The 13,687-nt window shown below is 39.9% G+C and overlaps 1 protein-coding gene across 4 annotated transcripts in view; it reads right to left on the bottom strand.

Moving 5' to 3' along the window:
• Positions 1 to 5,926: 5,926 nt before the first annotated feature.
• The window catches only part of LOC107674882 (uncharacterized), a 33,953-nt gene continuing 26,192 nt past the window's right edge, over positions 5,927 to 13,687 (bottom strand). For 3 of the 4 annotated variants that reach the window (XM_016469019.1, XM_016469020.1, XM_016469022.1), the window contains 5 exons: positions 12,939 to 13,068; positions 12,720 to 12,851; positions 11,411 to 11,654; positions 11,213 to 11,281; positions 5,927 to 7,611 (listed from right to left, as the gene is read on the bottom strand). In XM_016469019.1, coding sequence (XP_016324505.1) covers positions 7,436 to 7,611; positions 11,213 to 11,281; positions 11,411 to 11,654; positions 12,720 to 12,851; positions 12,939 to 13,068 — 751 coding nt within the window. In that variant the 3' untranslated portion in view covers positions 5,927 to 7,435. Of the gene's footprint in view, positions 7,612 to 11,189; positions 11,282 to 11,410; positions 11,655 to 12,719; positions 12,852 to 12,938; positions 13,069 to 13,687 lie in introns of all 4 variants that reach the window. The other variant, XM_016469021.1, reaches the window with a different exon arrangement.

Genomic DNA, 13,687 nt, shown 5'->3' with positions numbered 1-13,687 from the left:
CCTTTCTATTAATAAAAATTAATCATTATTATTATAACATCAAGAGCAATAATCAATGATTTTGTCATGATATTGCAGCTTCACTCACTAAGGAGTTCCTGTGTTTTTCATTTCAAGGCTATTTACATTATGCAGTTTTTGTGTTAATTCACATACAGTACATGATCAGCATTAAACAGCCTGTGTAAATAATTGTAAATGCAGTCTATAGGATTGTGATTGACTGAAGAAACTGGTTACATTTAAATATTTGACAAAAACGACAGAAACATTTAATAAGGTAATTATATTACATAATATTGTTACAAAATTGCCCTTACAAAGGTAAACAATGCTCCTGGAAGTCTATTCTGGGGGCAAATATTGCCACACAATGGAAAAATTTATTTCTGACCCTGGCAGACACTGAGAGACAGAGGGAGAGCGAGCATGGTTTGAATATGACAATAGGAGCAGGGTCATTATGGCCATTCATTCAGGGCTGTTCCGGGCTTTAACTAGTATAAATACACCATTAGGCTGTGGAGGTATAGTCTCTTGGAAATGCAGGCTTTCTTCAGCTTTCCTTGAGGCTTGTGTTGTACTGTTTGCAATTGGCTAAAAAAAAAATGTTTGAAAAAAAAAAATGTTGTGTAGTAATACTACACACTCAACAATTATGCTTTAAGCAGTGTATTAGTAGTCAGTATATGCTACACTCTAAAAATAAAGTGTAGAAAATAAAAATAAATAGTCAGATTTTTGCCCAGGATAGCCCAGGATGAAGCAGAGCAGACGTAGAGCCAGGGCGACACTGAGGATCCGGAGGGCCAAGGCGGAGCTGGTGGCTCACGGATGGAGTGATGAGGCAAAGCCGGAGGAGTGGAGTCCCGAGGCGGCGGATGGTGGATGACTGACCAAGGCGGAGCCGGAGGGACGAGGGAGCCCGGCGGAGCCAGTGGGATGACGGGCCACGGTGGAGATGAGGGAGCTAGGAGACAAGGCGGAGCCGATGGGTCGAAGGACCAAGGTGGAGTCCAGGACTCTGAGGCTGGAGGCGGAGACAGGGGATCCTCACACCTAGGCGGAGCTGAAGACTGGAAGTCCCGAGGCAGATCAGAGCGCCCAGATGGTGCCGACTGAGGGTGAGCTGAGGGACTGACAGGCACCAGCAGAGATAGGGCTGAAGAACTGGCTGGTTTTTGAAGAGGAAGTGGGAGAGGGAGGCTCGGAGGGATCACAGGAGAACAGGAGCTGGATGGAACCAGTGGAGGCGCAGGAGATATAGAAACACTGGGAATCACCTCCCTAACCCAGTCAATCAAATCCATATAAAAAATGTCCATAAGTTCCTCAATATATAGTCCAGTGGCCAGTTGCAGCTCACCCTCAGCGGTGGAAGTGTGGGTGGGGCTTCCCTTCAAGCCCTCGATCTCCAACAAAACTCCCTCGGGAACGGACGGTTTTGCCGGCTCATGCACTTGGTCAGAACTCTTTAGAGGCTCAGGCCACAGGGTGATGATTGGCTCAGTCGCGGCTTTACGCACTGGCTCATGTGTCACGGCAGGCTCAGGCTCTCCGTCTGAGGTGGGCTCTGGCAATAGTTCCATGCAGCGGGATGACAGCTGACTGGTCTCTGGTTCGTGAGTGGGGCTGGAGATGTCCCCTTCGGCGGGGCAGACGGAGAAATACAGTCCATTTCTCTCCAGCACCCACTCCACGAAAGCGGCGAAATCCTCCTTGGGACCGTTCGCTGGCAGGCGTGCCTTACACCGCTCTGTCAGGGAAGTGCGTAAGGCACGCCAGATCTAAAAAGTCCCTGGTATGGTCCTCCAGCGAACGGTCCTGTTGCTCCAGGCACAGGAGTTGAACAGCTGGGATATCCATTCCGGGAGAGGGGAGAAACAAAACAAAACAAGAAAGAAAAACGCCGCTATATTTACTCACTTGAGGGTCTGCTATTCTGTTACGTTGCTGTGCTATTAAAAGCGCATGACGCAGGAGAAATCCAAATAACAGTCTTTTAATGATAAATCCACACCAGAATCAGAAGGAATCCAGGAGCAAAGGGTAGCACAACAACACGAAGATACAAACAAATAATAGCAGACAGGGAACTAAGGAACAGACAGGGCTTATGGAATCCAGGAGCAAAGGGTAGCACAACAACACGAAGATACAAACAAATAATAGCAGACAGGGAACTAAGGAACAGTCAGGGCTTATAAACACAGGGACTAATGGGATAATTAAGCAAACACAGGTGAACCAAATGACTAATTAGACTGGGAAAACTAGGTCACAGAGGAGACTCAAAACACACAGACATGTGACACACCCTGCGTTCCATTCGGAAGGGCTCATCCCTATGCCCTAATCCCTTCAAAGGGTTTACCCTCCGGAGTGAGAGCTTTGAAGGGTTGAAGGGTGTAGGGGACCAAACAACTGTTTCTTGAAGTGCCCTTCTGCATCATCATCACGTGCCCACACAGAGGCGCCATCATAATGCAAAGAATCTGCACAAAGGCTCATGGGAGCCCGAAGTGTCCATCAGTTGTAACCTTCGAAATCCTTCATTCCGAAGGGCCCTATGAAATGGCCAGTTTTGAGCACTTCAGTTTAGAATGACCTTTCAATATGGCGGCCATGATTGTTTTAACTTTCAAAGTGCCCTTCGGAGGCCGATATATCCCGTTTGGAATGCACTGACTATGTCAATGTGAAAGAATTTTCCGTATTGTTTTTTTTACCTGCATTTTAAATTACGCATTGTGTTTTTGGGTTACTGTGTTACAATGGATAATGGATAATGTCCTGGAAAATTACTAGTATCTTTTCCATTTTTCTTATAGTGTACTAACTGATCAACAATTGCAGGTACAAGCTAGAAGCTACTAACAAAGTGTATCATAAATTAACAATTAAACAATTATTAAACTATTCAATTATTATTATTATTACTATTAAATTGAAAAGTTGCAAATAGCAGCTAACTCAATTCATGTGATGTTTGTACTGCTAGGCATATTTGGTTTTCTTCTTTTTGTGTAATTTGGATGGAAAATTTGTGCCTTTTTATTGTCTGAGTCACTTATCAAAAGTTGCTAAAAGTTGCCAAATAAATAAAAAAAAAAAGCTAAATTTGAGGCCAAGCTCTTTTGGAAGAAAAGTTGCTAGGGTAGTCTGAAAAGTTGCTAAATTTAGCAACATAATTGCTAAGTTGGCAACACTGACACAGACTTCAGTTTCGTCTCTACTGTGGAGTAGGCGGTCACCTCGTTCCTGAATGTCCAGTCATACCTCCTTGTACCGCGGTGAGTGTTATTTAAGCCCTCTCAGTAATTCATACTCAATTGAATATTATTGCGGTAATCGTTAGTGCGTCCCACTCTCTTGCAGTCAAATTCGTTGTCGCCTCAGGCTTGGCATGGAGCTTCTTCTCCACCACCGGCTCCCCATCCGGGGTGATCCCCTTGCCAATCCCTGCTCAACACTAACTCCATAATGGGAAGAACTCTAGGCAGGGGCATCACTCATCAAATGGACAAAGTTAATCTTCATTCTGGATTCACACGCTCAGAGGAAACTTCACTTCTGGTTCTGGAGGGCTCTACTGCCGATATCTTCCTAGGATGGAACACTCCAGGAACACTTGTCTCAGATATCCTGGGATATAGGTGAAATTCAGGCCTGGGGTCAGACATGTTTAATACTTGTCTCCACCTGCTGCAAAGAATCTCCTCGGAAGCCTCTCACTTTGTTCCTTCATTACAAGTCTGTACCACTTCAGTCAAGAGCTCGTCGAGTGAAGTCAAAACCACCATCTCTGTTGAGTACTGGGCCCTCCTGAATGTCTAAAGTTATCCTGGCCGTGCTGCCAAATTACCACCTTGCCTCTGTCTGGGTGCACCATTGCCCAAGGGTCACATATATCCACAATATTCATTCCTAAACAGAAGGCCATGGAGGAGTATGTTGAAGATGCCCTCAACCAGTGTTACGTCCACCCTTCAACGTCCCCTGCTGCTTTGAGCTTTTTTGTTAGCTGATCACCACCAGAGGATTAGAAAATCTTTAACTTAAATTTGACATTGGAACAGCTATACTTTTATCCCGAAGGAGGCTGGAGAGTCTGAGTGGGACCTGTTCAAAGCCTTCAGTTTTGACATCGAGCTGTGGCTGGAAGGTTGTTGATGGCTGTTGTGGTGCCAACGCCAAAAAATTCTATTAGACACTGGTGGTGACAGAGGCCATCAGACAAAAGAAGAAACCCTTTTGGGATTGGTTTACCCATGGGTCTCTCAGAATGACAGCACATTGTCACCCAGCTATTTCTTGATTTAACACACCACTGTCTCCACCCCAATTTATTTTCTTACCTGCTCCCCACTAGCTTATTACCCTGTCCCATCCAGATTCCTCGACCTTCTGGAGCCACCATGGTCCTGCTGGGATGTTAGCACTCTCCTGATCTACCAGGGACTCCCATTTCCACAGCTTGGCTTGCAATCCATGCCTATGACTATGGAAGCTGTGCCTGAATTTGCTTCTGGCCCAGAAGTTTCTCAGAGCTCCAGGTTGTGTAGACTAGGGCTGCCCTTAGTCTCAGCTTCAGACGTCACTCTCACAGACCGCTGGCTGAACGTCTGATGCATATGGCACACAAAAGTGGAAACACTTCAGGAGTTTCGAAGTCGTCATCAGATTGGTTGAATTATACAGGATTTCCGGGAGACGTGCGTGTCGTGCTCTTTAACATTCCTCCTGGAAACAAAGATGCCGTGCCGACGCCAAACCCCCTCACGAAAGAAGAAAGCCGTCGTGTTTACAACTGTGATGACAAGCGCTTATCAGGATCAACTAAATGCTGGATTTTCAAAAGTATGTGAAATATTTAAAGTTCGTGGCATAGAATCTTTAAAATACGTCAGAGAGTTTTATCCACTGGTCTGTTATTGTGGCGACATTTCAAACGTCTTCTCGTCAACTATTAGGGGGCAGCCCTAGTGTAGACCAAAGCTTCCCCTAAGCTGATGGCATCTGCTGCAGCTCCTTCTCATCCTTGTCAGCAGATGAGGAGACTGGAGGGTGTGTTCCAATTATCGAGGAATCACACTTCTCAGCCGGCCTGGGAAAACCTACGCCAGAGTGGCCAATCCTCAATTGCACTGATTCCATTTCCTTATCCAGTCTGAATGTGCTTTGTGACTTACAACTGCGTTATCCAGTGTGTCTTGTGGAGGTCATTATGGGAGTGTGGTGTACTGCTGCCACTTGTGCATGCCTTTCGATCCCTATACAACAAGTGTGAGAGCTGTGTCTGCATTCTTGGTAGTAAGTCAAGCTTGTTCCCAGTGAGTTTTCATCCGTCAGTGCTAACCTCAGGGTTGAGAAGCTTGTGCATCTGAGAGGGGCTCAGAGTAGAGCCCCTTGTTCCTCCACATCAAAAGGAGCCAGTTGAAGTGGTTGAGGCATTTGGACAGGATCTGATATCTTCTGGGGAAGTGTTCTGGGCATGTTCAACCGGGAAGAGGGAGGACCTACGATGTGCTGGCTGGATTATATCTCCCAGGTGGAGAAAGTTGCCTGAGAAATTGAGTTTCCTTCCAAAGCTTAATTGGATGGACGGATGGTTTCCTTTAGGATAAGAAAAAAAAAGTGTAAAACCTGTTTGTTAAACCATTTGTTAAATTACACTCATAGCCATATGAGTCATACACTCAAACTGTAAGCTCTATACGTTGCTGCATGTGCTACTTAAATTAAGCACCAGATGCTGATTTCTGCAACAGATGCTCTTTACTCATCTCACTTTTTTTTAATGTATTTCTGTAAATACATAAAACACACAGTTCAATGCAAACATTGTATTTTATGTAAACCAATAAAGAATGTTAAATAATGCAAATATACTTTTATGTGTTTAATATCACTTTATTTACCAGTGGTTTTGCTGTTGACCTTGATCAAATTCAAACATACAAATAACTGCAAATAATTTTACTTTAGTTGAGCATCATAACTGTGGCTAATTCTTGTTTTTTTTTTACTTTTATTTCTGACATGAGAATGTTCAAAGGTCATTTCATCAGTGATTCGTTTGGCTTTTTTGTGTCATGTGTGTGAGAAAAGACCTTTCCAATTTTATTCAGAACAAGATATTTCTAAGCAATACCTGAACTTGTCTCATGATACCTGTATGTAGTATTTTACAGTGGCTTAGTCATTTAAATGAAAACAACAGAAAGTACAAGTTTATTTTCACTCTTTACTTTAAAACATAGCACATCATTACAGCCGGCAAAATGTAAATTCATACTAAACATTTATAAGAAAGTAACTAAGGAAGTGCATTATTACTGAACACCAATAGATTAGATTATATAGTTATGAGTTAATCACATAACTGCTTAGGTGTATCTGTAGACATGAGCTCATATCCTACAAACCAATTTTCACATCCCGTGTGTTCTTACATTGTCTACTTTGCACTGTGCCAAATGTAACCTGCTAATTCATCAATCACCAATAAATGAATGCAGGTGTAGGCTATTTTTAAATTTCATTCATGGGGAGCTTTAAACCTGATGAAAGATTCAGAAAAGATGCTGAACAAATATGATCATTAATTTCAGGATGTCAGTTGTCTTCGTTTACATATATATTTCATGGCCCAGGAGTTCTGTGCATTACACCTGCTCATTATTTGCCATTAACTACAATAAATAGTATTTAGTGTATCTATTACAAATGAACAACAACCAAACTCAAATACAAAGCATATGAATGTTTCAGTGTGCTTACTACGGAGTACTTATGTAATCATATAATACAATCAAAAATAACCCCCTTTGGAGGCAAATTCAAAAATCTACTTTACCTTTTATAGACATACAAAAACATCTATATTTATCATATGAAATGACTTCAGTCAATATACAACGTGTGTGATTGATTGAGGAGAGCATGATACGAGATTGTGACAAATCTTGTTCACTAATACTAGGAATAATCATGTTGTCAAAGTCTGTGTTCCTCAGATTGACAAAATCACCTCTGTGGATTAGAAAGCAACACCCTGTTTAGACGATTTGATTGTTAATTGTGTGTAAAGCTTACAATCTCACACTCCACGTCTTAATTTGTAGTGTACGGCACGAGTTTCCTCATGTGGATGCTCTTCATGTCTTTGAACCTTTGAGACACATATCAATTTGATGGCCGTCATTGTCACAGCAGGCCAAAGAGCACCCTATGCTGGTCAGTTCGACTGAATTTGGCCTTCAAAGTGGAGATACAGTAATAGTGCATGACACATGTGAGCATCCGGGTATGATCGCATCAGCCTCGTGATTGTCAGTGATATCCAGATGGAGGTTCATGGTGTTTTTAAGGTCCATAATAAATACACTTGAGCTTGAACGTCATTGCTGGGAGCATTCAGACACAGAGTCAACTATTTTTTACCATTTTTTAACGACGTCAGCTTATTAAGGTTTTGCCAGAATGGAGATTGTCCTGATTTGGAGACGTGGAATTCGACTAGGTCTGACTGTAGAGTGTCATCGGAGAGCATGAGGGGTCCGTGAGACGAGGGGTCCACCGGGGAGACGCACCTGCTCTGGCTCACACCTGCTCCCATCAGAAGACAGAGACATGAGACGTTTGAGACAGGAGCAGAGAGGCAGAGAGGGTCAATGCTCACAGCAACAGAATCGGTGCACAGCTATGATGAATCATGCTTCACGGCATACAGCACATCCCTTAAAATGCACCATGGTAACCAGCCACAGTTTCCACATTAATACCAGAGTCAATACAGTCACTGTTTCAAAAACTGCTTTGATGACAAATTGGATAATACCAAGTTATAATTTTTTTTACAGACATATACACACATATATACTGTATATACAGTGGCCCCAAAAAGTCGTACTCAAAGTCTGAACGGATTTAGATACAAAGTATCAAACCTACAAATAAGTGATTTTCTCAGCAACTTACTGGTGTTTGAGTCATTAAGTGTCCAAATACATTTCGGGGCCACTGTGTATCATATATAACTGTGTAGAACTGTATTAACTATGATATTCTGGCAGAATTTACCATAGTCATGATAAAATTAAGTATGAGCTATAGTCATACATACCATGATTCTAAGCAATACTAAATATATTTAGTTTTTCCAACTACATGATATAAGCGAAACCAATATAAATAGAAACATATATACAGCTATAATTAGGCAGTTGGTTTTCTAGCAAAAAAAAAAAAACATGGCATTTTGAAACACAATCTGTTTTATTGCTTCAGAGTTGAGTTTCTGAGCAACTTAAAGGGATAATAATTCAGTCAATATTTACTCACCCTGTTCTACAGCAGTATGACACAGATAGGCTTATGAACTGAACATAGAATTAACATCATTCTCTATCAGCTGTTGCCTTAACAAATAGTATTATCTATAATATTTTAAGACACAATGACAAGAAATGTGACAAGTAAGTTAAGTAATAAATAATTAGGGTCACAGTTGTGAGATTTAAAGCTGCAATTCAAGAGTTGCTCTCTTGTTTCTACAGCACATACACTCTAAAAAATGCTGGGTTAAATACTGTAAAAAAAATTCTGTAGATTTTACAAAATAATTTTGGCAGCTGTGGTTGCCAGAATAATTTTGTAAAAAATACAGAAAAACTGTAAACACATTTACGGCCAAAAACTGTAAATGTTACAGTATAAAACTGTAATTTACAAACAAGAAAATTTTAATGTAAACCAGTAAATTCAACAATGCACACTGCTATTAAAATCTGTTTTGTACCTTTAACATACTGACAACCACCATAATAATGCAGGTGGTAAAAGAGAAAGCCACATAAAGAATCAAAGCTCATCACAAGTAGCTTCGCCACAAGCAGAAGTATATACTAATATATAGAAGGTGCACAGAGTCATTCATGCAAACACAAAACATCATCATGGTAACACACATGATACTTAAATAATGCATTTAACTTTCATTAAACAACAGATGATGTAACATAAAGCCCAAATATACATAACTAATCACAAAAACTTTAAAAAAAAACATGATTATTTAAACAAAATATTTTCAGATGTGGAGTGTCATGCAGGGAATTCTGGGAATATCAGTTACCCAATAGCTGGGTCAAAACAACCCAACAGCTGGGTCAAAACAACCCAATAGCTGGGTCAAAACAACCCAACAGCTGGGTCAAAACAACCCAATAGCTGGGTTTGTCCCTTTTTAACCCAGCGCTGGGTTATATTTAAACCAGCATTTTTTTAGAGTGTATATGGACAACCACAAGCTCATTTCTCCTTTTATCTTCTGAAAAAGATAGACATTCATACGGCTATAGCAATGTGAGTAAATAATGAATTCTAGTTTTCAGATCAACAATCTCATTAAATATCTACAGATAATAGAGTCTGGTTTGACTGATTTTAACAGTATTCTTAGGTTTGGATTTTTTTCTTAATTGTTTTACTATAGTTGCATTTCAAATTCACTGCCATGGCATTTTGTAGAAAAACTAATTCTACTTTACGCGCTCATGAGAATACCTTTATCATATTTCATACCATGTCCATATAACATGGCCCTCTTTCTCAAGATGATATCTATCAATGAATCTGCATATTCAAGAACACACTTCACCGTTTGTCAGTGAAGCATTGAGGATTCACAACAGAGTGTAAATATGACACCAAAATATTCACCGATAATATATGAAGTATTCACTATAAATCAAATGTGCATTCACTATATCTTCATGAAAAAAGAAATATAAATAACTGAAAGCAGATATTAAGGGGCCAAGCACAAACACAGGAGGTCCATTACATGAACATTTTATGTGATGCAGAGAATATTAGGAAATATCGGTTTAACTGACATGAGTAGAATAACTTATAACATTTGACCAATAGGTGGTGCTATACGCTGAAAAAGGTGTACAGACAGAAGTGAATATGTGCACAAAAAAGGAAAAAAGTGCAGATGATTCAGTTCATTACGGACTACAGATGCCTCTAATCCAGTTTTATGCAACTGATGTGATTTTTAAGTGTATCGTCCATATACAATTAGCTATGTTTACAGATTAATTAATAATAACAGTTCGCTATTCGCCGCTGAGTGGTTTTGCCTATATGTTATGATCTTAATTATTTGAATTATCGTCGTAGTAAAATCATTAGCAAAACAATCACATTATGTTTCCAGTCCACATGGATCAAAAGTTATAAGCCACAGAATTGTGGAGGCAAACCTCAAACTTAGTCCTTTAATCCGTGGACCAAATTTCACAATGTTTTACCCTAGACACTATGCGCACCTTCAGTGCTTGGCCCCTAAAAATACACTGCAATCATTTGAATAGAACATCTCTACACTGTTTACATATTTTTACAAAATGTAAATTAGACATCAATATCAATCAGCATATTGCTGCTTGAATATATTTCTATATACTTTACTGTAATGGCAGAAAATTCTATTGTATTCATTCTTTAAAGCAGAATGATTTTATTCTGTTATTTCTCCCTCATTAAAGACTTGTAAAGATCAAGCACCTTTTAAAATATATAACTACGATATAACCCTGATCCACACGGTTGAATTATACATGATGAACAGCAGTATTTAAAGGAGTCATGAAGTGTGGAAACAACTTTTCCTTCATATTAGGACATATTGTACAGCATTATAAAAACATACTGTAATTTTCACAACTCAAAGTGTCCAAATCACACAAAAGGAGCATTTGTTCCTTTTAGTATCATGAGAAAAAAAAAATAGTTCTAATTTTAATTAGAATTGTGATTAAATTGAGGGCATTTCTGCTTATGATGAGATCGTTCACAAGAGTGCAGGAGGATAAAAACAACATTCCATGACCCCTTTAAACATTTAAGTATTATTTGGGGTATTTTCACCTTCATTTTAAAGGTGAACAGGACTGAGAAAGAACTGAGACACTTCTAAAAACGTAGCTCATTATTAAAACTGAAAGCATCAAATCGACTCACTGTCATAATACTGAATACTGTCGTTCAGTTAATAGTTACTGCCCAAACAATGAGCCCAAGGAGAATATGTTTACTCTGTCTACACCAGTTTACTAGAGTAAAGCAACTTCAATAAGAAGACAGGAGTTAAAATAGAAAAATGTTGAATTCACCTGGTATCGCTTTGTTGCCTCACCTTTCTGTTTGGCCACTTTACGCACCGTCATGGCAGCCTGTCGTTTCTGGTATTCAGAAATCTCAAAACCTAAACAAAACCAGCAACAGAAGATGTGAGGAGGGTCACAGAAAAAGCACTGTACCTTGGTGGCATTGAGGACATACGGAAACCCCTTTAAAGCAGCAATGATAATACAGTTAATGCATGGGAATTTACCGATTTTTTCATCCTCCTGGACCATCCTGCGCTCCTCGTGAAAAGCCCTCAGCCAGCGGATCTTCTCCTCCGGCTTCTTGGCCAGGAAGATGTGGATCTCCTCGCTGTCTCTGTTGTGCAGCTTGAACGCATTTTTCACGCTGACATTAAAGTCGTCGTCCCGTCCATCGATGGCATCTCTCACCGTATAGCGATCCATGTCAATGCGCCCTTTGTAGTAAAGAATGTCCCGACGGATCAGGTCCTGAGAAGAGATGCAGAGGCTCATTAACGACCACAGCACAATCACACTCGCCTTTGCTTGCGACACGATTGTGTGTAAATGCAATAAATACAGACTAACGGTGACATTTTCAGTTCATACGTATGGGAGCCGAGCTACATATTAATGCAAATAAGATTGTCAGAGTGGCAGTGGATTGCAGAAAGCTGTCAAGAGAGTCCAAAAGTTGAGAAATGGGTTTAAAAATCTGGATTTAGAAAATCATTTGATTTATATACAATGTTTGGACACTTTTATTGTCACTAGACTTGCTGGGTTAAAAAAATATCAAACTGGTATCTTTTCTTTGAACTCCCCGACAGTAATTGTGTATCATTATATTGTCAGTGTACTGAAAACAAACACAAAGCCAGACTTGTCACAATCTGAATGAACTATGAAACACTTATGAAGACTTATGAAACAGACGACTCTGTCTGTGCCTCACAGTTTCAGTGAAGCTGAGCATTTCTCAACGTTTGGACGCTCTTGACTGCTTTCGGCTCATTTCTCTGATCAATCCCACACTGAAAACACTCGCTGTGCTCTGCTCTCTGCAGATCATCAATCCCACCTCTCCTGCAATTATCTTTATGCACCTGTAAGTGCCACATTACATAATCACCATAGTTTAGAGACCATAAGCTGAGGTTGATTTTTATCCCTAAGAACATTTTAATTATAATTGAATTTATTTAAAGAAAGAGCAATTTGTTCAGTAAACCATTGCTTAATTAAAATTAAATTAATTTATGTTTCGTTTTTTTCCTCGTGCTGTACCGAAACCATACCGAAGCGTCATGTTTGTGTACCGTTACACTGCATGAACTCAATAAAACCTGCATCTTGTGAGATGGTTCTAACTTTAGGATGCATTTCTAATTTATTGTCAGATTTTGAGATTCAAATCCGGCAATGTAAGGAATGCTTATGCATTTAATATGGTCTAGGAACATTTTTATGATCAGTGCCCACACTTTTATCCTTTAGCTGACCATCTCAAACCCCTTTTTGAGGAAAACGAAATATTTTGTGAAGATCACGTACCTTTTTGCACAGGACCAGCTGATGATCGAAGAGGAAGAAGACCCTCTGCTGACTCCGGCCATACGGCTGATAGATCCACGACATCTCACCCGTGTAGATCAGCTCTGAACTTCTGTGTAGAATATCATCACCCTAACCAGAGCAAAAACACTCGCGAGTCTGGGCACACAAACTGGGACTGGCAGTGCACAACCTATTACAGATATTCTTCAAACGCACCTCCCAGTCCAGCACCGAGGCCTGCCATTGAGCGATCTTGTCAATGTTCTCCAGTCTTCTTTTGCGCTCGTTGATTTGCTGGGTGACGTTCCTCATGACAGCGAGCGCTGCTGCCACATAACGGTAATCACTGCCAGAACAAGCACAAAACACACCCACAGACTATAAATAAATACATACATATATAACACATATATATAGACACTTGAGACAATCTATCTCAACTAATATGACACAAACTTTGATTGCAGTCAGTGATCATTGACAAGATATAACAACTCGATATATAATAATATTTTCGGTTGCACTTTATTTTAAAGTGTCCTTGTTACAGTGTAATTCTACATTTCAGTACTGAGTAATATTAATTGACTACACGTACTTACTATAGGATTAGGGTTACTTGCATGTAACTATGCATCATTTATTGTTATTATAAAAGTAAGTACATGTAACGTGTAACAAGGACACCTTGAAATAAAGTGTTACCATGTTTTCACTATTAGGACATGAGACTGTAAGTAAATTAACTTTTATGTAATTTGCAAAAATGCACAATGTTTTGTTTAGAGGAAAATGATGGGTGGAGGTTTTGCTGCTAACGGAGGACCTAAAGTTATTTACGTTCAAGGGTTCACTTACTTATACTTATTTCAATGTATATAATAATAAAATGTGTAAAAAGTACAACCATGACTGTGTCATTAGTGTAGTCAGATTGCCTTTGTCTTTAATTCTGAGTCAAATTT

Source organism: Sinocyclocheilus anshuiensis, unplaced genomic scaffold (assembly GCF_001515605.1).
Source record: "Sinocyclocheilus anshuiensis isolate Anshui unplaced genomic scaffold, SAMN03320099.WGS_v1.1 scaffold1133, whole genome shotgun sequence".
Classification (NCBI taxonomy): Eukaryota; Metazoa; Chordata; class Actinopteri; order Cypriniformes; family Cyprinidae; genus Sinocyclocheilus; species Sinocyclocheilus anshuiensis.
The sequence above is the reverse complement of the archived record's forward strand: the minus strand, read 5'-3'. Positions and strand labels throughout refer to the sequence as shown.